At 47.8% G+C, this 27,350-nt stretch overlaps 1 protein-coding gene across 8 annotated transcripts in view; it reads left to right on the top strand.

The window, feature by feature from the left end:
• The window catches only part of CABP1 (calcium binding protein 1), a 56,003-nt gene that overhangs the window by 9,509 nt on the left and 19,144 nt on the right, over positions 1-27,350 (top strand). For 2 of the 8 annotated variants that reach the window (XM_087768405.1, XM_087768399.1), the window contains exon 2: positions 1,715-1,804. Coding sequence is in view for 2 of the 8 variants with exons in the window: in XM_087768398.1 (XP_087624524.1) it covers positions 19,581-20,180 (600 nt within the window). In the remaining 6 variants the exon portion in view is untranslated. Of the gene's footprint in view, positions 1-1,714; positions 1,805-19,345; positions 20,181-21,988; positions 23,512-27,350 lie in introns of those variants that run through there. The other 6 variants (XM_087768398.1, XM_009463716.2, XM_087768404.1 and 3 more) reach the window with 4 other exon arrangements.

Raw genomic sequence — 27,350 nt, 5'->3', positions numbered from 1 at the left:
AAAGCCACAGTTATGCACAATACTGCAGCCCACTTTATCCCACTACCCAGGGGAGGAGACAGGGGGAACTGGAGTGTGAGAAAGAAAGAAGAGAACGTATGCAGAGCAAAAAGAGAGGATTTTTTTCTTTTCAGCTATTGCTTGGCCTTTCTTCTCTTCCCTGTGCTCTTCTCCCTTTCTCTCATTGCTCTTTACCCACTCCTCCTCTCCCTTGGGACAGAGCGACTTTTTGTTCAGTGCATTGGCACTAGATTCAGATGTGGGTCTGCAGTGTCTTTTTGATACTGTATAACAAAATCAGTGAAAGACGGGAATAAAAGCAGTATTGGAGAGGGTCTGCTGAAAGTTCTGCGGAGCAATCAAATTTCCCAACACGAGCGTAATCGTTTCTTTTGCGATTCTCATGACTGCGTCATTGTCTCTTCAGATTTTTTTACTTTTAACATTGGGGAAAGGGAGGAGGTGAAGGTTCAATACCAAAAAAAAAAAAAACAAAAACCAAGAAAACCCCAAAAAACCCAAAAACAAACAAGGAAAGGACAATTGGCTGAACAAGAATTCATGGCTGATCCTGCTGAACAGCAGTAAACACTGTAAATGAGATGGGCAATTCTGATGTTGAGTGCATGGTATCTGAGACATTTTTATCCCACAGACCAGATGATGGTGACTGACTGATACAAGTTTGCAACAGGAGGATATTTATCCTACGCATATGGTGACCTCCTCCATATTCCTATCCACGGTGGAATGATCAGTTTCTTTCACTTTTTTCTTAAACTGGGTCCTAAAAGAAGCTGAAATGTCTGGACAGCCTAAAAGGAATACATTTTTTCTGCTAAGCAACGATGACAGCAGCTATGAATGCTTGTGTCCCCGTCGTTATCTAAAATCCTGCTTGTAACTGGGTAGGGTGACAGCGCACCTCAACCATGGCTTTTCCCATACAGTACGGCCAAGTGACTGGACGTGCCGTTGGGCATCAGCAGCTGAATACCTGCGCTTGACTTTTTAGTTCCATCAGGAGAATTTTTGTTCTATTCATACATGCAATTTAATCATGCCACTTGGCAATTTAAGAAAAATCTCATTGCATAATCACTACGTCTCTGCTTAATGCAGTAGAACAGGCAGAAGGGAAAGTGAAGTGGATCCAGTGGATCAGAAAGGAGAAAAAATACGATGGTGGAAGGATCCAGGAAAGAAAATAGAGTTGAATTATGAGTCCTGCATTATTCTTACCTGAACCTGCTTTGGGTTGATTTGCCTTTTTTTGAACTCTTTCCCCTGTTCCTTGAAGTTTTCAGTTGAAATATTTCCTTTGTCAATTTTCAAGTGGGGTGTCCAGTCTGGAACTTGACTCGCATGAATTCTTGTCTATTGCAAGGGGATGCTCTTATGAAAAACATCTGATTATCTCTGTTCGCTTCTGTATACTGTGCTCTTCATGGGATGACCTGGGAAAATACACAACCTGAGGGATACGTGTAAGCCCCTCAGAAAGCTTCCTCCCTTGGGATGTTTAAGGAAAGTCTGTATAAATTTCTGGAGAGCTTGGCAGGCAGGCTCTAGGGCCTCAAAAAGGCCTGCTTTTCTAGGGAATGAGTACAATACTTTGAATAATCCTAGTCTAAAAGACAGAGAACCCACCTGCAATTGTAGTTGATACCATGGATGCCTTTGGGCTAATTGCTTTTTCACTTTTTGTCTGTAGGAGCTGGAATTCCCTGTGCTCGGAGTATCCAAAGAATGACACAGATGAGGATGAAACAGACCTGGATGTTGGAGACGTACGTGGTCTCAGGTGAGAAAGGATATAGATGGGATCCTGCATACGCCAGTTCAACAGAAGATTGTTTCTGAGATATTCTCTCATTTCTTGTTTGATGATTGCAAATGGCAGGCCTTTCCAGGTAGCAGCAGCTATATAGCTTCAGATGCTCTGTCAAAGTTCTCATCCTTTCCTAGCTGTAGCTATTTCATTTGCATTGGTTTCAGCATCTTTATTTTCTAAGTTTGCTGTGTGCGATAACAAGAGGATGCTTTACAGTCTTGTGACAATTAGGACACCTGTTGGTGGAATTGTTTTGTTGTTTTTTTTTTTTTTTTTTTCCATGTCCCGAAAGCTGTTTTGGGATGTGTTGGCCTTTATAAATATTTAAAGCAAGAAATTGTATTTCGTCAGTATTTCCCCTGGTCCCATCAGAACCTCAACCCTCACTAAGGCTCTTGCCTCCCATATACCTCATTTTCTTTTTACGAACTATTTTCGCACTCATTAATAAAAATATATGTTGTACTTCTTAAGTATGGGACCCACCATCCTCTCTGTTGTGGAGCAGTCCCTGTAGCCTTTGCCATTGGCATGCCCTCCCATTGTTAGGAGAGATGCTCCCTCTGGGTACACTGGCCATATCTCTTGAAATAATTGGAATTGTGTATTTGCAAATGAGCAAAGAATTTGCTCTGTTATGTATTGAGATATATCTCTATGTCCTGTATCTTGTACTGGCTGCTATGTCTGCATCTAAGTGGCAAGTAACAGGACTACAGTTATGGTTAAAATAACCTGCATTGAGATTCAAATACAGCAAAGGACCAAAATGTTAAGTTTCTGAATTGATAAATACATTTATTAGTGAGACTAAAAAATCCTAGAGTGCTAAAAAATTAATGAAATTCCAGGAGTTCACCTATTCTATCCTTTTCCCATCACCAAAGGAAGTTGTACAACCTTTGTAAAGCTTGGATTCCACAGAGAGGCTAAGGAATATAGCGATCAGTAGCAATGTGGCGAGATCTTTTCTAATTGCACAATTTAGAGATGAGCGAAGAGGTGGCGAGCCTGTCTCTTCTGCACAGTGAAAGTTAAGGAGGTGAGGATCTTCTGTTGTTATTCGCTGATACGGGAACATTGCAAGAGAAAACAGATACTCTTCTTTGTATCCTTGTTAGGAGATAGAGAAGAGGTAATAATGAGGAAAGGGAGGAGAGGTTAGAGGTGATAGCAGAAAGGAGGATTGTTCTTTTGTGGGTGCCAGGTACTAGTAAATAACTTTCTAAGTGCTGAGAAGAAGGTCAAAAGCAGGACAGGGGTCTTTTCCATGTTTACATTCTTCTGTGGAGTAAGTCCCTTCTGTTCAGGAAAAAAAAAATCGTCAAAGATAAAATATTCCCAGCCAACATGAATATAGAAATGATTAGGCTGCACATGATGAATTTATAAAATTCTGAAGTAGGTCCGTTTTAAAACTCTATCAGAACAAAGTCATTACCTTTTAACAGAACGTACTTTGTTGATTCGATGACGAATTAAAAACTGGAAGGAAAATGAAAAGGGAGCTCATGTAAAGCTGCATCATCCTCTGCCTCCATTGAGACAACACTGTATCACCTTTACTGGCAGCTAAAAGTCTGCCAGGCTTTGTCATCGTTTGCATGACAGTGTGACCCAAGAGCAAACATACCCTCTGCCGTCACGCAGTACGGTGCCGGGGATCACTTGCAGAACCACGGTGGCCATATAGCTGGGGAATATTTCTCGTGTCAGCACGGCTGAATGCTGACAAACTGAGGGAACTGAAATATATTGCTCTGTTTATTCTGTTTGTGTGGATCTTCATCAACCTTGCCAGTTTTCAGTTCCAATAATAGCTATGTGTGAATTTTATTTTTCAAGATTCTACTTGCAAAGGTTTGGCTTCAACTGAACCATAAGATATTCTTGATTGCCCGTCCTGTTGTCCTCACTCGCTGTTGTCCTGAGCTTGCTTTCTCACACAATACTTGAGTGAGCCACAGGTCACAGCCATTAAATTTAGTTTATGGAAAACATACCAGAATCACTTTGATCACATTATCTTAAACTCTCCATTTGAAAGAAATGTAGCACTAGGAGATTTCCTCACTTCCTATCTCCAAATCTTTCTTTTTTTAGTAACAGTAATACTGGCTTCCAGACCCTGCTTGTGTTCTTCTTTGGCATCCACTTTGTATTAACCTCCCTACCTGGTGTTCTTTTCCTTCCTTTTAACCCAGTATTGGTTTAAATTATTTCCCCTACCATAAGTACTTACTCCCAACCCCTCCAGTCTCTGCTAATCATAGCAAATTTCGTATGTTTATCTCGGCTAGGACTTGTGCTTTACTTACTTACGTAGGTGTTTATCCTAAAGCTCATGAAACACCTTTCTTTATTGTCTTAGGCTTGAGAAAGGGCATGTTTCAGGAGAGCTCCATTTGCCTCTGAATAAAGCCCACGTGAACAAAGCAAATAGTTGCTGGCATTCCTTTACTCTGGGCATCTGACATCCTATGGAAGTTCAGGAAATCACATGGGGGAACCCTGCTTTCCTGCAACAGGACTAGAAGAGAGACAGCTGTCTATCAGCCCCCTGCATTGCCTTGTTTAGAAGAGGATGCGGGTCCTGGGTGAATTTCTCTCACAATGGAATAAGCAAATCTAAGTCTGAGTTTTCTTGTTAAAATTCTCATCTTCTTTTCTCATGGGAAATACAGAGGTGTGCTTGGTATCACACCTCAGCTAGAGGCGAGGCTTTGTCAGCTCACCTACTTGTTGCTGTGTCTCTTCACTGAACAGTGCCACCAAGTCTTGGTAAGGAGGAGTTCTTTGTAAGGAGAAGGAGAGGTTCACTTTGAGATGTGCTCGATCCTTTCCATAACAAACCAATTGAATGGTTAGAAGCTCCAGTTGAAAACCAGGGTGGCATGGATAATGGTGTGGACAGAGGGGGCTGAAGTGCCCGTGTCATTTCTAAGCGCTCCTGATGGATTTTGCATTATTCTTGTTCACAAAGTGATGCGGCTCTGGGGTGCTTATGAGTAATGAGTAGAGCTAGTTTGTTTAGTGTCCCTGTCCCCCAAGGCCACTGCCCTTTGAGAGAGAACAGCCTGTACCACTGCGTTTGGCAGCCACGCTCCCAACCTGACGCAGTCGGTTTGGGGGGGCCACGGAGCCGGCAGAGATGACTCATTCCGCCTCAGTGGCTCATTGAGGAGCTGCAGGGAGAAGCTATTTATAACCAGACCTTTCAGGTTCAGTGCAGCAGCATCTTCAGCTGGAGGAGGGGGACAGAATGGGGATGGCACATAAGATTTTCCAGATACAGATCAACCCCCACCCCGATATTGTAGCCCTCAGCCGACTTCAGCCAGCCCTTTTTCCCAAGCCTTTTGCTCAGCTGTCTGGGTGCTCTGGTCCTGGTGTAAGATTCTGCTGATAACTCATCAGCTCCTCAAAGAGCAGGGAGACAACTGTGAATATCATCAGTGTGAACAAAACAGAAACTCTTTATGCTGTAGCTGCTAAGCTGACTTGCTGATTCTTTCTGACCCGTGGCCGTAGCCTTATCACCGTATCTTTTCTTTGTCTCTGTCCGTGTTTATCCCTGGCTTGCCATTAAGACGAGCTCTGTTCATGGGTCTTTTCAAACAGCCTTTATGCTGCCAGCAAATCCCATTTAAACCTCCTGAGGTTTCTCCTATATACAAGCTAACACTATAATTTATAAAACTGTAGTTGTTTTTCCAATCTTGCCGTGGACTCATTTCATCTTTAGGTGCTTCCATGACTCCATATGTGAAACAGAGATAATGATACCCCCTGGGTTAAGCACAGTGTGATCTATAGCTATGAAACACCACCTAAGTGGCAATATTATTACCAGAGAGAGTCACAGAACAGTAGGAAAGCATATTACACAACAGTAGAGGACAGCATGTGTTAAAATATTTACTACGAACACATACGTCTTTGTATCTAGGTAACTGTGGCCTTTATCTTGAAGCATATTAGCATACATTAAAATTATTGAATTTTATGTTAAATTAAACTTCTTCAAGTTGTCTGTTCTCTTAACTGGCTTTTGAATTCAAAGCCACACGGCACCAGGGATCCCGTTGCGTGAATGCTTACCTTGTTCTTGTTCTGCCTTGTTCTTAAACCAATTTGCGCATCTGGAACTGGGCTGCGGTTAGATGGCTCTTTGGCTCCTGTCATTCTGTAGGCTTCTTCCCGTAGCTTAAATGCTTCATATCTGGCTATTCATCTTCTCTTTTTCTTCTCTCTGCTTCTCTCTTCCTACCTCTTCTTCACTACATGGACACCTGGCTCCACAGTATCTGACCGGTGTACAGTTAGATGAGTATAAAGTCTTGGCACATTGCTGAGGCCGTTTGGTAGATCCATAGGGTTTTTTGGTGTTCTCTCTTTTGGCTGTCCTGCATCACTGCGCTACGCACTCAGAGGTGTACGGGCCTTTTTTACAGTGTTTATTATCTTCCTACAGAAGCAGTACTGTAAATAATTCTTGCCTTCAGTTTTGGCAACCAGCTGAAGGGGAAGTCTACCCTGCATAAACCAAACAGTGCTGTGATGAACATTTTTTTTCTCAAAGCCCAGTTATAAGGCTTAGAGATTAGTGAATGTGAGACGTACCTTATATGCTTCAGCTCATAATCTGGACTGGAGGTGGTCTCTGCACAGTAGCCCCAAGTCTCCCTAGCTGCCACAGTATTTTCCTGAATCTCAGTTTCGTTTTGGAGAAAGTAGACCTCTAGCTCTTATGGTTGCAAATAAGCCTCTGAAACATCACCAAATGTAGCTGGTGCAGAGATATTTGTATTGGTCTTGAGAGAAAGAGACCATATTTCAGGGGCATGGAGTGTCGTGTTTATTTTTTTTGAGTGGCAAACTAAGATGTGCAGCGATTGTAACTATAATGTCAACTTTGCTCCTTGTCTCTTTCTTCAGCAAATTTTACGCAGTAGATAAAACGGTTCTTAGAGCTGTTGGTTTATCCTTTCAGCAGCTGCCTTGTCTTCCCGTTGGCACCTCAGGCACCCGTGAGTACGCTGTACGTAGCACAGCTGGCTCCCCTGCATGCCTCACCACCTCCCCTTGGCCCAAGGCCTTCGACACTCTTGAGCAGACCCCTGGAAGGGGATCCCAAGGATGGGTGCTATGGCCAGAGAGCACACCAGGGGACGTGTCCGGGTTCGGCTCCACGAGCCCAGAACCGAGAGGGCCAGGAGGGGAAACCGAGGGTGCGCATACATGCCAGAGACTGAAAGGATTTACCTCCCTGCATTTCCAATTGCTTGTTTTCTATCTGGGGAAAATCCCTTTTGACAGCCCAGGCGGTGAGCTTCTAATTCCTGTCTCCGGCTCATTTTTCACTTCAATCCCTCAGCGAACGGATTTTAATGCTTGATGGATTCAAACGAAATTATTTCCGTTCCTGTGGCTTTGCAAAAGCCTCTAGGGTGTGTGTGTATGTGTGCGCAGGGGAGGAGGGATGGGGCTTGTTTTCGTTACACTCCAGTAAGCCTCCTCTCCAAGGGAAATGTATTTCATTTCTTCATTTAGGGCTTTCTTGCTGATGATTCCTCCCATGCTGTCCTCCCGGCTCTTGGGTCACGGGAGGACCCATAAAAGATTTGCTGTTCTGAGGGGGACAGGATGCAATGTTCCAGATCAGTGTTTCTGCTGCAAGTGGGGATTCAAATCATAGGACCAGATTGTGCTTCCAGGAATAGCACTGGATTGGGGTGAATAACTGTGGGAAAACTTTCATATTCCCCAGCTCTAGCTGGGAGTGAGACAACACCCCAGGCTGAGAGATGGGGTTAGCGACTGAAGCGTTGTCTGGGTAATCAGCAGCCTTTACCATAGATGTCTTGTTTGAACATGTGTACAATTTGCCATACTGCTATGGTAATGGACAAGTAGTGCTTTTTGTTACAGTTTCCAGCCTCTGCTGCCAGCAGAAATCACTGTGGGGAACTGTGCAAGGGCTCTGCTTGCATAATATTCAGTAATCAGTCAAAACTGCAGCTGCTCAGCCACCATGTGTTTCTGCTGGGCTTCTACCACAGAGTTCCTGCGTCTGGGAGGCTAAACTATTTAAATGCTCGATACCTCACCCTTCTAGCCAAGCCAAATCTTCATCATAATAAAAATTAACAAAGCAATCATTCTGCGATACATGGCTCTAACAAATACTTATAACCAGCATGCTAAAGATCCTCATTATCCTCTGAAGGATTGAGAGTGTTGCATGAAGTTGACTGTGTCTCTCAATGCATAAAACTACTGATGTTAGGGTGTGGTAAGCGCACGTGGTGATATCGAATCTAGCTTGTTTCAACTTATTATAACTGCTACCAAGCTGTCACTTGCTCAGGCAAGAAAAAAATCTTGTTCCTGGAGTTGGAAATGTGTTGTGTGTTCCTCTTCAGCATATGCCTGTCTTTTAGGACAACCTCCTATGTCCACAGCCTCCCGTGAATACTTGTTTAGAGCTATGGATTTTCATCCTAAATGTGTACTGCGCCGTGCTTATAAAGCTGTTGGGTCCAGGGACTACAAGGTGTAGCTTGCGAGTTTGTCCCATTTTATCTCTCTCCCCATTATTGCAAAACCTCAGTTCCTCTAACTTCGCCTTTTTTCAGTATAAGTATTCTACTTCTCATTTTTTGTTTTGTTACATGCGTAGTCTCCAGGTGAGAAGCCCTATTCTGTTAATGTGGTTTTCTAATATGCTGCATCGGAGACTATTAGTTTGCATTATAAATACTCAAAATTATACATAAAGCGTATATTTAAGTTTTAGTTGTACGTACTTTAATAGCATTTCAGGAATTATTTACTTTATCTAGTTAATGTATTCTTGCTTGTAATTGTATGTTTATTTCAACATTGTCAATAATCCCCAAGCTTTTGAGCCAGGGACAGTAAATTTAAGTGTTAATGAACTTTGGAACTTCATTAATAAAATCATGCTAAGTCTGTTAGGTAGAAGAGGACACTAATTTATAAACTAGTAGATACTGCCTAGCCTGAAAGCTTCAGCTACTTATTACAGCGACAGTATAGGCAAGTCTCTTTACATACCTTCAGATTGTAAAAAATTATATCTAATTGACATTTTCTGAAGGATCAATAAGAAATTGAATTAAATGTGAGTAAAAAGGGAGTTCTTAAATTTCTATCTTGTCTTTCTGCTGGAAAATGTGGAGATTTTACTGCAGAAGTAACTGATTCATTAACCTTGTGCTTTGTCACCACAGAAGTAGACAAATATTTGGAAAATGTGTTTTTTAAATATTCTCTTGTTTCAGCCAATGTTCTGGATTGCTTGTGTGCTATTAATAATGTTTATTCATATTTTGGTTGAACATTTTCCTAAGTCACCGGTGTTCCTTTTGCCAAAGCCATGAGTGTTGAATCCAGCTGGATACCCGTTGGATTTACTTGCTGCAGATCAAATTATCTAATATGAAATACATATTAGCATCTGACTGCACTAGTTTTATCAACAGCATTTGCCAATAACTGAGAACTTATTTTAATAGTGGTTTCCACTACGTTGTTGGAGTGGGGATAAGGGAGACTGGAAGTTCTCTATAGGGACAGAATACAGCGTCGGTACCGCTGGGAAAGCATTGTGTCGGGTTTTTTGTTTCACTTATTGTCTCTTTTACCTAGTTGGCGACTCTGAGACCCATGAGCCTTTCCTGCATTGGAAGGGCTTAGAGATATGGCTAGCATCTTTCAGCTGGAAAATCATTATCAAGCTTTTCTTTACATCCCATGTTGTACTACCCTTCCCATCTGTGCTGCCGGTTGCTCAAGTCTAGGGCTTGCCGTGCGTTTGGCACGGTAAACAATACTCTTAGCCATTACCATTAAACGCTTTTCTGTCTCCTATTTACTCATATATCTAGTCTCTGTAATCCTTTAATGGTGACAGGCTTATCAGTGTAATCTCTGAATTTTACCTGGATATCCCTTGCTCTCTCTGTTTGTTTTTTTGTTGTTGTTGGACATAAGACTGCTTCTAGCATCATACTCACTTGTGTGCCATTGTCCAATTTAATAAATGTTTCATTGCCTTTCAAGCTGATAGCATATTCGTTTATCACTGCCACACTGAACTTTCCTCTTGTGAACGGTTTACCTGAGGTAGCAATGCTCTGCTGCTGCTTGCATGACATTTGTTGCATCTTCTGCCATATGCCAAATATTTTCTTGGTCTGTCCTGGTTGTCGTAGTGCGTGTGTGATTCTGCATGATTTTATCTTTGAGCTTAATATGATTTTCTCTCTCAGATCTCTTGCTTGGGGTATTTTGTGTTTTCATTGTGTTTAAATCTGACTGGCACTTAATTCTGGACTGGATGATTGCCATAGATTTGTTCTTTGACCTTCTATCAGACTTGAAACTTTTGAGGGAAAACCAATTCCCTAATAAGAGGCCAGGCCATAATTTGAATTTGCAGCAAAAATCTCAGGAGAGACACCCCTTAGTAATCTTTGAAAAGGTAAGAATCAGCCAGGTGCAGGCCTTTTTACAGTTTCACTTTCCTTTTTTTATATTTGCCTAAAAAAACATCTTCTACACTTCATTTTTGCGTGAAGTGTAATATCTCATAATGTATACGGATTTCTAAGGGGTTTTCACTGCCAGAATTGACTGGAACCTCTTACATTTCAAATGCATCAAAATTGAGTATTAAGAAAAACAAAGCTTTTGATTGTCTTCCTTTCTTTACTGACATATATGGCTTTTAGATAAACACGGATTTCTAGCACATACACATGCAATTTAATATTTTCCCAATTGCCTTCTGTATTTCCAGACTTTCAGCTCTTCTGGGCATCTTGGTAGCGTCGTCTTTCCCATTCAAGTTACGCTCTTTGGCATCTTTTTACTCCTGATACCATATGGCATTCCTTAATCCCTCTGCACCCAAACTGCTTTAAAAGTTATTCCTTGTTAATGACACATTTCCAGCTGCCTCTGCTTAGAATGAAGGCTTTTGCCACCTCCCTGTTCCTGAGCCTGGGCAACTAAACCACTTTTAGACAGTTAGGGTTGCCAGGGCTATGGCTCAGGAGGGGACACGCTCCAGGCACGGTGCCTGCAGTAGAAGGTACAGTGTGGGAATGGTGTATTTGCAGAGGGGGTCAGGTCTCAGGTTTTTCCAGAAGGAGGACACCTCATAAGAAGTATATTCAGAATGCAGTCAATACTATTTGCCTGATTACAGTATATTACAAAATGGTATTTCTGTAGAACAGAATGAAACTATCAGAGTAATTGTTCCCACGAGGATCACAGGGAAATGGCCTGGGCTCTTACAGGAAATACCCTTTCGGGCGCTTCCTTGAGGAGATTGGTTTTGAAAAAAGAATCAATCTCCAGAAAATAAATCTAATAAACTCCAGTTTGTTTACGTAGCACTGAGCCCTGTGAGCTTTGGTGCTAACTCCTCTTGGCCAGCACAGAGGTGTAAGGAGCCGACGTCACCGCTGAATGACAGACGCACCGGGCGTGAATTCTGTTCCCGCACGCTCTTCCCAGGAAGGCCGGGACAGCCGCACACGTGTGAACGAGCGGATGCTTTTCTCCATTCGTGGGGACGCGTGCTGTCAGAGGGCACCCGGCTGAGCGGGAGAAGCTCTGCACTGCACCCCTAGTTCGTTGTCTTTTGCTGCTATGGATTGCAATCTCTGCATGAGCTGTTGTTGCTGCTATTATTATTATTATTATTATTATTATTATTATTATTATTATTATTATTATTATTATTATTATTATTATTATTATTATGTGACGCTGCAGATCTATTCCCCTCCCTCCAAGATGCTGTTTCTGCCAGAGCCTTTTCTGCCTTTGATCACAGCCAAGAAGATGGCTTTGACACTGCATGTATTCCCCTAGCCTGCTGCAAAGTCCTAATCCTTCTAATAGCTGGAGGTTTTCAGTTTAAGTCTTTTATTAATATTCCATCTTAATTGTAAAGCACTTCAGTGATATCCAAAAGCCGGTCTTACATAACAGCCTTATCCACACTTGAGTCTTTCAGAGCTGGAGTGTCAGGAAAAACCTCTGTTTGATCTGCCTAGGCTGTCATTAGTCCTCATGCCTTTAATGCACAAACCCATTAGAAATTAACAATACGTTTCAAAAGTCTAAGCTCAGTCAATGTATATTTTTAAATATTTGATATTATTAGAAAGAGTATGACTTGCTGTCATGTACAGATTTAAGTGATGTAGTTAGCAAAGTCTCTATAAAGTCTTCCAGGAGCCTTGTTTGCAGCTCTGAATCATCTGGAAAGTGAAAGAAGCTATAGGACATGGAGGGAAGGAAGGTGTTCCATGAAGTGCCATTGCCGATAAGATCCTACTACACATTAGCTTTTTTTGAGCTGGGTAAATAGATGAGAGCACTTGGAAACTGGGAACTACTTGTTTCCTCACTGTGAATAACCCAGAAAGTCACTGAAAAGGAAGAGAGGTGTTTTTACTAATCAATAATAAGCCTTTATGAAGTATGGTTCTTAAGATTTTTAATTCATTGCAGATGATCACCCCTTTTCCTCTTATACCGCTTCAGCTATTTCAGGCAATTGCCAGCTCTTCCCAATGTTTATATATTTTAGTAAAGACTAGGAGTGAGCCTTAAAACTAACAAACTGGCATGTTTAGAATACGAACCTTCATGTTTACTTGTCTTAAGGAGATTTTTCTTCTGGAAATTGATTCAGCTCAGACACCTATTGTTCAGACTGAACAAAGCCCAGAGAGTAAACAGAGAGCCCGCCTGGTAAACTAATGCAGGAAACAAACAGTTTTAATAGAGTTTGATGTTATTAGTAAGCCAATAAAGGAGAGATGTGAACTTGAGCAAATATAAACCTCTCCTTAAATCCCACTTCAAAAGATAAAGAACATACCAGCACGTCTGCAGTTTGCATTTTGAAGTCACATCCAAAAGCAGAAGATTTCCATTTTCTCCAGCTTCTGTCCATGCTGCATTAAATGATTTTTAGAAGCCCACAACACTTTGTATCTGAACAGAAATTCTTAAATCCAAAGAGCTGGGAACACCTTTGGAAAGCAGGCGCTACTGTCTGTGCTTCTCATGGAAAGAAATTAAGGCATAGTGCAAAAAGCTCAAGTCCCCGTAGGTACTCTTCACTGGGGGGGAAGATGTCAGAATTTAGCGTTCGGCGATCCAAACAAACCCACAGCAGTCAGAATGATCGTTGGCTCTCATTCTGACACCCAGCTCCCCGGTTATACGCTGGTGTATGCTGCCTGCCCGAAACTGCAAAGCTGAGTTTTGCTACTGCACAAGATAGAACAACTCATTCTGTACAAGTTAATTTGATCCTCTAATAACTATGAACTAGAAATGCTTCTCTAGATGTTTAACAGGATGTTGGAAATTACTAAAACCCTACATTATTCAATGTAACTTGATAATTGTACTAATGAGATGCTGTTAGATCACCTACCAAAACGTAGCACCCCTCTGAAATGAGGCTTAAAAAGCATTTTGCAACTAACTTATTTGTAGAATTGACAAATGACTTTATCTGAAATTGAAGGGTAAGTTAGGCAGAATGTAACTACCTAAGCTGTAATTTGTTCAGGACATCGGGTCTTTTATTAAATTCCTGCAAAAAAGGAAAAAAGAAACATTTAGAGGTCCCAGATTATGAATCCTCAGTGCCTTTGTTTGGTTTCTCGGGCCAGTGAGACTGGCAGCAACAGCTTGCCCCTCTCCCAGCCTGCTGACTCAGCAGGGAGGTGGGCATGCTTGCACAGGAGGTTTGAGCAGCTCTGCTACTGAGACGAGGCGTCCTTCCTCCACTGGCCACGTGTTCCTGACCCTCTTCTCATGTCAGTCCCAGGGCTATAATTTTTTGTCTGAAAGGGACTACTGGCTGCTAATAGAAACCTGACCGCATTTTGCAACTCGTACAGCTTCCTTTCTGGTTACAAGCCAGATGTGCCAAATCCTGTCTCTCCCTGGAGCTCTCTCTTACCAGCGCTGTGCTGGTTATGTACCGGTATCTGTGTTCATTAAATAAAATATTTGAGAGAGAGCAGCTCTATGGAGAGAGAAGAGCTGCCCTGCAGATAATGAGTGATTCACTCCGACTGATCCCAAATGGATTTGAACCCACTGTAGTTATTTCATACTCTTGCCTGTTTGTTGTATAACTGAGTTTATGTTGTATAACTGAGTTGTCTCATGACGGTAGCTCGTATTTTAGTTGGTGGTAGTGAAAGGGCCAAAGGATGAAAAGCAGCAACTACTTTTATTCTGATTTCCCAGGTGCATCAGTAGTGGTAGAATAAAATATGAGGACTGATCTATCATAATCTTGATATACCTTAATACCCTTCCCATTGGAGAGTAACCCTCTCCCACAATAAACACAAGAGGTTTTCTTTGCCAGGAGACTGGCCAGAGATCAGGCTGCCAGGCGATGAGCAAACCATAGCAATTTATTCAGCCTCGTCCCCAGGTAACTTCCAACCCAGACCTCAAGTATCTGGCTGTCAGTGCTGCTCTCTTTCCCTCCCATTCCCTGAACTAATTCTTTAGGCAGGTGATAAATGACCTTTTTTTTTTTTTTTTTTGGTAAACTAGCAAAGATTAAATGTTCCTAGTCAGAAAAAAAATGCAGGCTTTTAACCTGATAATCAGGGATCCTTTTTAATGCAGCTGAAGAGTCCACCTGTCTCTCTGACAAGCTGCCATAATCCTGTGGTCCAGATCATATTTCAGAAAGAGATCACTCCATCACATACGTAGTTTATTGTGACTGTAAAACATCTGCATGGGCTCGTGAAAAGCTGTGCTCTTCTCTAGGAGAGCTCAGGTCATCTGAAAGTGGAAAATTATGAAGTGATTTAATGTTTTTCTTCCTATATTAATTGCTGCTCTCAATGTAAGCCAAAGACAAGCCAACCAATTGAGCATTCCTTTGCTATTTACTCTTTGGCACATTACCATTTTGTGCCTTGAGACTGTGTCAAACGGAGAGAGGCACCACTGTCACTGTTAAATCCATTTCAGTCTCGCTTCAGTGATTTTCGAAGTTGTTTGTTTTCCCTAAACCCTGTACTCAGACCTCCACTTTGATGTGCTTCCTGCCTGCCTTGTGGTTCACCTCCACTTGCACAGCAGTGCCTTCTACATAGACGTGACTGTGAAGTTATCGTAGTTTGGCAACAGAGATGGCTGATACAGAAGAGGTGACATTTGCCAGCCGTGGGCTCTAAAACTGCAAAGCTGAGCCAGCTCTATCGGCTTAATTAATCGCATTCCTAGCTGTGTGAACTGGAAGACGATGAGTCTCAAAAAGGGTGTGTGGGAAGGAGGTAGGGTGAGGCGTAATTCCAGGAAAATTATTTACTTCTTATTTTTACACACCTGGAGTAGGGACGGTTGGGTCTCTTCTCTGGAGTCTGGCTAAAGTTAGGCCACGCGTGCTGGCTTAGGGAGCTCAGCCACGTCTGTCCCGTTGAGCAGCAGAGTTTTCCTTGCATCTTCTTCCATGTTATTTGGTTTAACAAGCTAAGAAAGGGCTGGGGCATCATCTCTGTGTGAAGTGTGGTCTCCTGCTCTGGCTGGCCTCTCGCGTGCCAACACCATGGAGCTGAATTTGTCGAGCCGAGGTCTGTGCGCTCATAGAGCATCGTTGTGAAAAGGTTTGTTGCTTCCCTTGGGAAACCATCCCCTCTTCCACGCTGATGATTGCTCTTACCTGTTTTTCTCACTGCCAGCTCCGCGGGCACAGCCTGGCCCTCTGGCGAGCCCTGTGTATTTACATTATAATGTATAGGGAGCTTCACCTTTGTCCCTACACATTTTCTTCTCCCCCTTTTCTGTCATCTTGCTTTCCTCCAGCTGTGTTTTTCCTGTAGTTCATCCGTTCCTCTTGTGGACTGTTATTTTTGTTCCATTGCTCTTCATCCTCCTTTTGCATTCCTGTAGGCTTATTACAGGATCACCCTGCGGCCTTTCCCCCCCTTCGATGCTATTTGACCGTAGAAACCAGTGACTTCCAATCCATCTGCCAGTCTCGTCCTGACAAATACAAAGGGAAGTTCTCCATTTGCAATCAGGATGCAAGTAACCGGGGTGGATTTGAGCACAGGGATTACAGCCAGAACAATAATGCCTTTGTAATGCTGTCGGGATTATTCCTCTCCCGTGGAGTAAAACCTGAAGAGCAATACCAAGTCTTCAAGCAAACAGAATCTCCAGCTGTTAGTGCTTTTGCTTCCTCTGGAGGCAGACGCTTGCCTGTCCAAATACAATATGCCGGAAGACCGGTACTTGGCATCTTTATGACTGTCGAAATGTGCCACGTTTCTGAAACCCTTTAAAGGCGATGGTAAGATAGTGAAGGGAAAGGTAAGGCCACAAATGAGAGTTATGGGACAGATTCCCGATTCGTATCCCGATTCTCAGCCCAGTCCAGCTTAGATTTACTGTGCTTTGGCAGATGGTTCGTACGATATCGTACTTACCCTAGATGATGATGTTCTTGCAAACGCAGGTGAGAGAAATAATGAAGACTAAGAAACTAGCACCAACAAGACTGCTCCAAAATATTACAGACTCTTTGTGCCTTCCTGTCAACAGCTTGCTGGAGACTTTTTTTCATGGGCGGTTCTCTCTCATTTCACTCTCAAACTCCTTTTCTGGGCTGTTGTCTTTAACTGAAATTGAAATAACACTCTTCCAAGTGCAGGGCAGGCAATGCAGCCCCTGTTTTTTTGAGCGGTCTTCTCAGTTTTTTCCAAAAATTTTCCCTACACAAGTGAAGCCAAAAAAGAATCGAACAAACCCTTCCCCCAGAAATGCTCATGCATTGCTCACATGCATGCTTTTTGCTAGCACTTCTAAGGAAAGACAGGATTTTACGCTTGCAGGCAGTGCCGTATTTGTCATTGCAAGCTGGAATCGGAGCCACCTTCCCCCGCCGGCCCCAGGCTACTCCCTCGCTCCAGAATCCCCCGGGTCTGGGGAGGAAAGCGCAGCTCCCCTCTGGCTTGGCCTGACTGAATCACGCGGGTGGTTTTGACTTCGCTGCGTCTCCAGAAGCGGCAAGCGTGCACGTTACATAATATAATCTTTGTGCCTCGAGGATTCAGGCCTGTCCTCTTTTGTGCTGCCAGATGGAAGGGGAGCCACGCTCTCTCTGGAGAGACGTCCCTGCGCATCTCACCGCTCAGCCGTGCTGGAATTACGTGCTTCTCTCTGCAGCCGGGCACTGTTGTTCCCTGGCATTTGGCTCCAGAATAGCTAGCTCTTTAGTATGCTGCGGATGTTACGCAGCCGCTCTGATCCCAAGATTAATTTGTCTAGAAAAGGATATACATGAAGAACCTCCAAAATGAATTTATGAGGAGGGTGCACTCCAGATTCTCTGAACAGCCGGGGTTCATCCCCAGCTGAAACCCAAACACAGGTGTCGTGGACAGCCAGCTTTCTGGTTTGTGCTCTCACTCTGGCCCATTTCATAGTTTTTTCAGCTGCTGCTGCTATTTTGTGGCTTGGTTCTGTAACATGGCCCCTGCCTGGATTGTTATTGCCTCTGTTAGTCAAGCCGTTTCTTGCCCTGATCCCTGAAGTGCTCTCCAAAGTGATGAATCACACCTGCACTAGTGAGTCCCTTCTCACTAATGAGGCATCTGCTCCAAATTCTGCAGTGCTCCGTTGATTGAGGCAAGGAGCTGCAACCCACCTGTAGACAGCAGCGTCGCTGCAGTCCCAGGAATAGCTCAAAAGACCCCAAGGAGGGCGAGGGCAGCGTTAGTCATGCTAGACAGGAATCTTATCTGCGTGAACTTCCTCGCAGCAATGCCTCGTCAGCACCAGCTGCAACTCCAGAAATGGCAGCTTATCTAGAAGCAGTGTTACATCCTGACGGAATTAACTTCCCCAGGACAGAGAGGTATTGAGAAACGTTCATTTCAGCCTCCTGCTACCTCTGAGCTTCGGGCAGAAGGACCCCTTCAGCAGCCGCGGCCCCAGCAATGCAGCTGCAGGAGGGAAAGCCGGAGCTCGTGTTCATCCAGCCGTGAGCAGGGGTTCTGCACTGCTGATATCAAACAGGAGCAGCCTGTTCTGAAATAAAAAACAAAACACCAACTCAAAAAAGTATCTTGGCTGTAATTAGGAGCTGAAATGTTGCTGCAGGTATGAATAGGAAATTGTTGCTCGACAAACGTCCACACGACAAAGCCCTTCAACAGCCCGTTAGCCACCAAGCACCCAAAGCAGGGGAGAGGCAGGGGGACCAGCCTCTCCTCTCCGGCATCCTGAGGATGGACAGAGGCACCTTGCGCGGGAATTGCACGGGGCTGCTGCGCATCTGGTGCCGGCAGCGCAGCTGAGGGCACAGAGCACCCGCGCCGGGGCTGCAGCGCGGCTCTTTCCGCGGCGGCTTTGCCCTGGCCGGCGCGCGCGGCTGCAGCGGCGGGGGCACAGCAGCACGGGCTGCAGCGGGACCCCGCGCCGCAGCGAGACGTTGCACTTGGGTTGTTGCAAAGACTGTGTCATCCCATAGTAACTGCTGTGCATGTGCCAGCAAGAGCAGAGCTAGCATGAGTAAGCTTATTATGCGATAATCACACCTTCATCTTTCTGGGTACATAAACTGCTGAGGTATCCAAGTCTGGCAGTGAGGCACACTCACTGTCTGAAGATGAGCAAGAAGGAGCCGGGTCCTTTCCTCACTGGGAACATATGTCTGATTTGACACCATTATCTTTTACTGTTTTTAAACAGAACATCATTATTGAACCACCTGTTGCCACTTAATTACCTGTGTTTGATTACAAAGATGCTAAGTAATCGGCTTCTTAGGTACAAGCTCCTTCATTTTTATATCCTTTAGTGACATGCCCTAACAAAGCCTCTGTGTCCATTTCGAAGGCTGGATCCCAGCTTCCCCCGTGGGCTGTCGGGCAGGCTGGGTGCCCAGCCTCCTCTCCTGAACTTTGGGAAGGCTGGGATTTGGATCAAGGCTTTGAATCCTCTCAGTTGTAACGATAAGACCTATAGGTGCTGCCCTGCAGAGCCGGGATCCACCGTGCTCCCGTTTCGGCAGGCTGAGCGCCCAGGCGGGCCCCGGCCCCCGCAGCGCGCTGGCTGCCGGTGCCGGCGCGCAGGGACCTTCCGAGGGCCGGTCCCCCGCGGGCAGCGGGGCTCGCCCTCCCGGCTCTGCCCCCGGAGGCACCGAGCTCCGGCCCTGGGAGACGCGGGAGCCCCGGCGGTCAGGCCTCCCCCCGCCCCACCGCCGGGGGCGATGCTCCTGCGGCTCCGTCCCGCCGCCGCGCCGCGGCCCTGCTGTCCCCCTCCCCGCCGCGCCCGGGGCCGCCGGGCCCTGCCTGCCCGCCCGCCGCGCTGCGGGAGCGCCGCCCGCCGCCGCCCGCACCCCCTCGGCGGCGCCGCTCGGCTGCCGGCGCGCCCCGGCCTGAGCCGGCCCCCGGCGGGGGGAGGCCCCGGCTCACCTGGAGAGGAGGCGGCGGCGGCGCGGGGGGGAGCCCCGGCGGGGGGAACGGTGCCCGCCAGCCCCCGCCGGAGCGCCCCTTCCGCGGCCTTTGTCTGCGCTGTCACATGGGCCGCGGTGCGGGATTTAAGCGGGTCTCCGCAGGACATGCCGTGAGCGGCGCGCCGCAGCCCTGCCCGCAGCGGCAGCGCTCCGCCCGGCCGGGGATGCGGCTCTAGCGGCCCCGCGATGAGCGGCTCCTCCATGGCGAAGAGCGAGTCCCGCACTTCGCTGCTGAAGGCGGCGGGGAGCCGGAGGGCGGCGGGCGCCCAGCCCCAGCCCCGCGGCAGCCGCGCCCGGGACGGCAGAGGACGCGGCGGGCCGGCGGGGAGGGAGCAGAGCCCGGAGCCGCTCCCCGGGGAGCCCAGCGCCCGCAGGCCGCTCTGCCACCCGGGCGCCCGGGAGGACGGGGCGAGGGGCGCGGGGAGGCTGTCACATGGACGGGGGGAGAGCCAGCCCGAGCCGGCGGAAGGAGGTCCAAGGCGAGGCAGCGGCAAGGAAGCGGCGCGGACATCCAGGCACGGCCGCCTCCTGCCGCACGGCAGCCACGGTCACCCCCAGGACCAGCATCAGCTCTCAGACAGGGATGGGGAGGAGGCAGAGGAGGACTTTTTCTTCAGTCACAGGCAGAGGTCCAGCAGAGAGTCCCTGAAGCTCTCGGAAGGAGCCTCACCTCTGTCCAAATCCAGCAGCAAGTACTCCACCAAGTCCAGCGGCAGCGATCGGTCGGTGGAAGCGGACCCCCTTTTCCACCAGCTGCACCCCATGCTCAGCTCGGTCTTTGGCCAGGTAAGGGGCAAAGCGCCTCTCGGCTCCCCCCGCCTGCCCTCCGCGCCCCCTCCTCCTGCCCGCTGGCGGCCGGACCTCCGGCTCCCTGCTCCGGAGCCGCTCCGGCGCCCGCAGCTGTAAATGCACTGCTCCCTGGCCGCCCCTGCCGAACTTCTCCCGGCGCTGCGGCAGCGCCGGGGCGCTGCGGGGCCGGCCCCGAGGAGGGCTCCGCGGCGGGGAGGGGGCGCGGGTCGGAGCCGCCCGCAGCCCCCGGCCCCCGCCCGCCCCGCCGGCCGCTGCGGGGGGCTCTCGGCGGCGCTGGCGGGAGAAGGGCCGGCGCTTTCCCTGTCGCCGGGGGAAGTTGTGGCTCTGCCTGCTGAGGGCGAGAGTCAGAGAAGCGGATTTTTAAAATGTATTTACTTATTAGATTCCATCTCTCTGGCTCCCCGCCTTGCTTTGCTGTATTTGTTTACATCTCCTTATGGTACATTTCTGTACAATCAGCATATGAATCATTTCTGATGGCAGAAGCTGTCAGGAGAAGGTAGTGGGGAGGACGACAAAAAAAAATCCTGACCCAATTCCGAAGCCTTCCCAGTCACTATGTTAGGATGGAACAGATGCTTTCGGTGTTTGCAAGCTCTTTCGGTACAAAGCTGTCGCTTTTAGCTGCTGCTGGTAGTGAAATTACCCAACAGGGCTACCCTCTAAAAATGAAAAGGCAGAGGGAGACTGGCTCGAAATTTTCTTTTAGAGCCATTTAGGGATGTTACTGGGAGATGTAAGCTCCGGGAAGATTAATGTAACTGCAGTCTCCCAGAAGCACAATTATAGGTGTAAGCCAGTAGCCTGGGCAGCTAAGTTCCAGCCCTGGAAGTGATCAATTAAACCAGAATTATGATTTGTGAGGTTTGTTGTCGTTGGGTCTTTTTCTTTTTAAAGCAGGTTTGGGAGGCTTTGCAGGGTGCCCGTGCAAATTAAGATTATGGGGAGAATGAGAAGAATTTTTGTAATTGGGTGGAAGGAGGCGATACACCCGTATCTGTTTAATCTGCTGTCGGGAAGTGTTGTCTACTTCTGTTCGTCTTGACTTCTCCAGAGAAAAATCAAACCACATCTGTTCTCCTCAACAATCCTGCATCCTCGCTGACAGTCTGTTATTTATGAATGTTACGCTTGTGTTTAACTCAGAACGGGTATTACCCTCCCTGCGCCAATGGTGTACCAGAAGAACAGATTAAAATTTTGTAGCAGCGATAAGGAACGGCCTGGTGAGCGGCTTGGTGCTCAACCGGGTTACAAAAAGCAATATTCCAGCCCCAGGCTTTGAAATCTGGGGGCTCAGCTCTGACTTGTGCTGTCCCTGTAGTTTTGAGGAAAGTGAAGATGTATCTGAGAACAGATTTTAAGTCTATGGAGCTGCGTGTCCCCAAAGTGTCAGAAATACAAACAAGTCCATGCCGGGGCTCCCACTCAACAGCAGGCTCTCTGGGTTTGAACTCAGTCCTTGCCTGAACGGCATCTGTATTTTGCCTGCTTTGCTGCTTGCATTCCAGTGTCATAAGACACTTCCAAAAGCCATAAACTTAGCAAAATTTCATTGCAGTGTTGAACAATGTCCCTTACAGAAAAGAGACAGGTATGATTCTAGTGTTCATCCTTTCACGGGGTACATTGCACCAGTGCTTACAAACAAACACCAACACCTTTCTTTTAGAGCATAATATTATTTATTCCCATTTCTCTCTGTGTTCAGCTCTCACTTGCTTTGTTTGAAGTAACTATGAGAGAACGACCATCTAGTGGAGATTCTAGGACTGGCTTTTAGGAGTGGGCTGTACAGGGGATTTGTGGATACAAGAAGGGGAACTGTAATGGGGGATACGCGAAGAGCTGGTTACGGGAGGAGAGATGTGAAGATTTTTTTGTAGTGATTTCAAAATGCTGGGATGAATAAAGGCCTGAGGAAAAGAACTGTGGAAATTCTGTCATGGAACTGAATGATGGAAATTTTGTTTCTGTGAGTGAAGAAACAAACGCTAAGCATTGCGTAAAAATGTGAGTGATGTTTTGAGACCGGCAGGGACTTAAACCTGCAGGAGCCCAAGTTGCAGCCTGGGCTGAGGCAGGGCCACAGGTACAGAAGTGCCCAGGATCGCAGTACAAGGCTGCAGGTGCTGTAACACCAGGCTGCTCCACATTGTAATGAGAAGAGAGCAACAGCTCGGCAGACAATTTATTTAATACAAGAACTTCTCTCCAGCCCACTGTGAAACAGCTAAAACAGTAATTTTGCAGTACGTAGAAGGAGAGGAGCAGAGTGATGCATTTCTGCAGCAGCAGAGCACTGTGGTCCAGCAGCACCGGTATATCTTGTCCCAGCTCTACAGATGTGGAACATCACCCTGTTCCACGGTGGTGCAGTGATGTGGTCGCAGATGCAGACACTACAGTGGTACAGTCAGATACGCAGAAAAGATTGCAGGGATGACTTCACGGAGGATGTCATGATTGCAGTAACGGCAAAAAGGAGCAGCCCAGGACTACGGGGTTGTGTCTGAGGGAGACAGATTTGTAGCTGTGCAGAAAAAAAGACGGAGTGAAGGCAGAAGTGCCGTGTTTATATAACCAGCACAGCAATATAGTGCACTGTGGGTGTGTACTCCAGGAGAATGCTAAGATACTGCCGGGATACAGGATGCAGTGATATTTTATTAATTAGGCTCATGCTATATTGGTGCAGTGATGTTCTAATACAATAAAGCAATAATACTCTTCTAGGGCATTTTACCATTTTGTAATTGAGTGGTACGTGAATTAACAAAGGTAGGGTAGTGCAATGATGTATTAGTATAAGCCAGGATGTCATCTTAGTCTAATGACATGTTTGCACGCTGGACCGGCGAGGCAGCTGCAGAAAAGCACTCTGCTGTGGAGTTTATAGCGGGTTAGCACGCAGTGCCGCACAGCACCGAGTGCCTGGAGAGCACAGCACTGACAGCGCGGCGGCGTGGTAACGCAATCCCGTGGCAGAAGAGAGACGTGATACTGGTGCCATGAGGTAGGAGTTTGGCAGTGCACGCGCGTGATAATTGTGTAGTGTTGTAGCCTGACAGAAGAGTTTAGCAGTCTAATGATGTAGTAATACAATATTCCAGACAGGAGCTATTCTGTACGGCAGTGATTACTTCTGGTGTGATATTAGCAAAGGGCTGCGCTGATCTGACAGCACCATCCCGGTGCAGCAGAAGGCAGCGAGCGAGATGTTACCTCCGTGCCGCAGTTTCGGAAGCACGGCTGTGAGTTAGCACGAGGGCAACGCCACAGGCTGACACGGCGACAGAAGCGCAGTGTGAGTACCGGCCGGTTGTACTCCGCGTGTGAGAGCGGGATAGCAGTGCTTTAAAGCGGCCCCGCGGCAGCAGGAGCTCAGTGCGGTGCGAGCGCGGTGCGGTGACTCACGGGTGTAGTTGGGAAGAGATTCATGTGTGAGAATGCAGCAAAGTGGGAAAGTGGCGAGAAAAGGGAGAGTGGGGAGGGCGTTTCATAAAATTTTGGCCTGGTAGCAGGATAGTGTTGGAGTGTCCAAGTGGTAAAGGAGCGTCGTGGAGCAAAAAGGAGCACGCTGTCAGCCCTGCAGAGCAGTATAGCATGACGGGCCTGTAGCGCCTATAGCGTGGCTACAGGACACGGTTTAGCAACAGTGCAGTAGCAAGCAGCCGCACGTCCGTAACAGCAGCGGGGCAGTGATTCCCTGGGCAGCCGGGATGGCGGTGAGGCGGCAGCCTGGCAGCAGGACGGAGTTTATTAACGTGACGACAGCAGCACAGAGACTGGGACAGCAGTGCGGTGGCAGCAGGGACCGCGATACAACAGTTTTGTGGCAGGAGGACTCCCGGGGCAGCGGTGATGCGGCAGCTTGGCACTGGGCTTGCGGCACAGCGCCGTACGGGTACTGCGGCACAGAAACCCCCCAGTTCTCCGTGCTTCATTCCTCCTGTGCCACAGCGTTGGCCTAGCTGGCACCTTTAAGGAGAGCTTTTTCCGGGCCTTTGCTATGCAATATTAATTTGCAAGCGATCCTGCCATATGAGACCTGACCGTTTGCAGAGCCGTTTAGCTTTCACACCCTGCCTGACTGTTAAATTTTTCAGTGAAGTGATTCCCCAACAGTTTTCTGTCAATTGCCTCTGGTAGCATGGGGAGCAGAGGGGTCAAACAACGCTAGGGAATCATTAAATATTTACAGGCTTCTGCTGTTAGCACTGTGGCCAAAGGGGCTTTTGTGTTTCTATTTGTACAGGGAGTTAAAAGCCTCTCCTACCTGCACCGTCTCCCATTCCTGCTTTAATGTCAGCGTCCACATTACCATTGAAATAGGGAAGGAATCTTTCTGCATTTCCTCTATGGTTTTCCTTTCCTTGTCCTGCTCTATCTTCCTTTACTCACGGGCTTTAGTTCTTCTTAACAGGTCTTAATGGACCTTACAGCAAACCGGGATGACAGAAGTGGCCCCGTTTCGGGGCAGCTGCCTGTGTGGGAACCAGGTGTCAGGAGCGTTCTCCTCTGAACCAGCCGGCAGCGGGTAGGGAAAAAGCGCCTTCTCCAGCCTCTCGCCCTTCTGGTCTCCTCATCTGCACGATGACCAGTGGCTTTGGCTCCGCCAGCGGAGAGCTGGCGAGCCCCGGCCAGCCCAGCTGAGGGCTAGCGGTTAATGGCTCCGAAATGGAAGTTTTCAGTTGCCCCCGTGTATTAGCGAGGGAGGCCGCAGCGCTGTGGGCGCTGGAGCGGTGACGCCAGCGACGGGAGCTTTCGGGCGTCGCGCCGTGGGATGGCGAAGGTGAAGGTGAAGGTGAAGGGTCCGGGTTCGTGCCGTGCTGTAAGGCAGGGTCAGGGCTCCAGGCAGAGCGAGGGCGGCCTGGGACGGCTGCTCATTTACCATTTCACATCGGCACAGTAATTTGGGGTGAACAGCCGCCTTCTGGCTGACGATGACCAACCGCCGTAGCCATGCTGATCCCAGTACGTAGCCTTAGCTCGCTGGTGCGGAGCGTGGGTGCGCAGGTTGGGAGGGGAAAAAACCAGAAGGAGCACCGTATCCTCCCCCGACGTTTTCTCCTCTTTTTACGGCACCCCTGAAGGCCTGTTCCGGCCCCAGAAGGGTCCTCGAAGGGCGCGGCGAGGGAAGGGTGTCCCGGGGGCAGGGGACGCTCCTGCAGCCGGCGGTGTGCCCCGAGCCGCAGCCCTGCCCGGCCGGGTGCTGAAGCCGCCGGGGCTCCCGGGAAAGGCCGCTGCTGCGGGCGGCAGCTCACCCCGCTTCTCTCCGCCGCGGGGCTCCCCTGGGGCAGCGGCGGCTCGGCCTGGTGCGGCCCCGGCCCCGGCCCCGGCCCCGGCCCCGGCCCCGGCCCGTCCGGTCCCGCCGCGCTCGGCGGCCCCAGGGCGCCCCCTGCTGCGGGCGGCGCTGCCCGGCCTGGCCCGGCCGCCTCCTCCCCCGGGGCCCCGGCTCGGCACGGAGCGGGCGCGCCCTGGGCACCCCGGGCCTGCCCGTGCCGCCGGGGCTTGGCCGCTGCCCGCTCCCCGGGCCGCCCGTGAGCGTGTCAGGCCCGGGGAGAGCCCCCGGCTCCCCTGGTGGAGGCGAGAGCTGATGGCCGGGCGCGTATTCGCAGGGGTCCGGGTACCTGTCTGGGGCTCCTACGGCCTCCGTGCTTCCATCCCCGCATGTGTTGACGCAGCCCATGTCCATGCATGTCGCCTGACATAAAAAAGCCTTCGTCTGCACGTCTTGCCTGTATACACACAGCCCGTACGCGTGCAGCCTCTGCTAAGCCTTCTCTGTGGCTGTGCAACCATCTCTGTACGTGCGTATGCATTCCTGTGCTTAAAAACGATCGGCGTATGCGTACAACCCTGCCTGCTGACACCCACCATGCCTCCTAAGGTACGTCTCACGTTTTCTATGTGTAATGGACACAGACACAGACAAACATTGTTCCACTTGAGCACATCCACTCAGCTCCCCCCTTGCTCAGCTTGGAGAAAAATTTATCACGTTTATTGCTTGTAAAGAGCTTGAGGGATGGGAGCCAGACGTACAGAATCACTGAGGGGCAATGGATAAGCTTCCTGCCTGCAGTGGGCCTGCCAGCAAACATTAATCTTTGTCAGTGATTTACTTTTTAAACAAATCTGTTTTAAAAGGATATGGAACGACATCAAAATAAAACCAAGCTAAAAGAACATTCATTAAATATTCCGTTCATGAAATATACAGCAGCATGATCTAATGCACTGAAATACACAAACCTTCTGGTTAGATTCAGCTTATCTTTTGAGAGAAGAAAATCTTTTAGTAATAAATTAATAATCATTTAAATTAGTCCACTGTGCATTCCATCAACCTATACCGCCTTGATTTTCGTTTCATGCGATGTTGGGTTTGAACAAGGTGTCAGGGAGGAGTTTAGCTTTAGATGTAGTGGCTGGGCTGCAGGTTTGTCAGCTGAATTAGCTGTGGTTCTTTGTAGCATCGTAGCTTCAGTAACCGTTTTTCCCTGATGAGTCCATGAGTGGTATTGATTTCCAATAACAAGCAGCTATATGGTGTGCATCCAGTAAAAGACGCCTGGCTAACTTTGGGCTCCCTTTCAATAATCCTCTGACATTCCGGTGACCTTAGAGAGCAACAGCAGTGCCCATGAACTTGAGTAATCCTCCACTTTCAATCAAAAGCCCCACTTAGAAATAAAGACGAACAGCCGTCCTAGCTTGTATGGTCGTATTTAGGGGTTTTAGTAGCTTTCTGCACCAGCATAAGACCATGAACTGAATACTGTCTATGAATGAAGTCATTAGCAATATTCTAATATTTCTGCCACCCATTCCTCCCCTGGAGTACTTTGCACCCTGCACCCATCTTCGGAAAGAATATATAGCATTCCTTCATCCCACACAGATGAAATACATCTCTGCTCTTGGAAGGAAACAGCAACCGTGTAACGTTGTGAGGCATCGTGTCACAGTGGTTGAAGGCAGGAAGCCGAAAACCGCCAGCAACCCCCTGCGTCCTGCCGAAATAACGCAGAAAGGGTCTAGGTAGTTTGTGTTGAGATACAGCCAGAGAGCTCATACTGGGATGTGCAGTTTGGTCCTTCTAAGGGTGCTGTCAGATCCTTAGTCAAAAGAGACGTGAGG

This window comes from Nipponia nippon, unplaced genomic scaffold (genome assembly GCF_047370975.1).
Source record: "Nipponia nippon isolate SJK-2023a ecotype South Korea unplaced genomic scaffold, ASM4737097v1 scaffold_30, whole genome shotgun sequence".
Classification (NCBI taxonomy): Eukaryota; Metazoa; Chordata; class Aves; order Pelecaniformes; family Threskiornithidae; genus Nipponia; species Nipponia nippon.
Note: the sequence above shows the minus strand (reverse complement) of the source record. Positions and strands in the feature narration are given on the sequence as shown.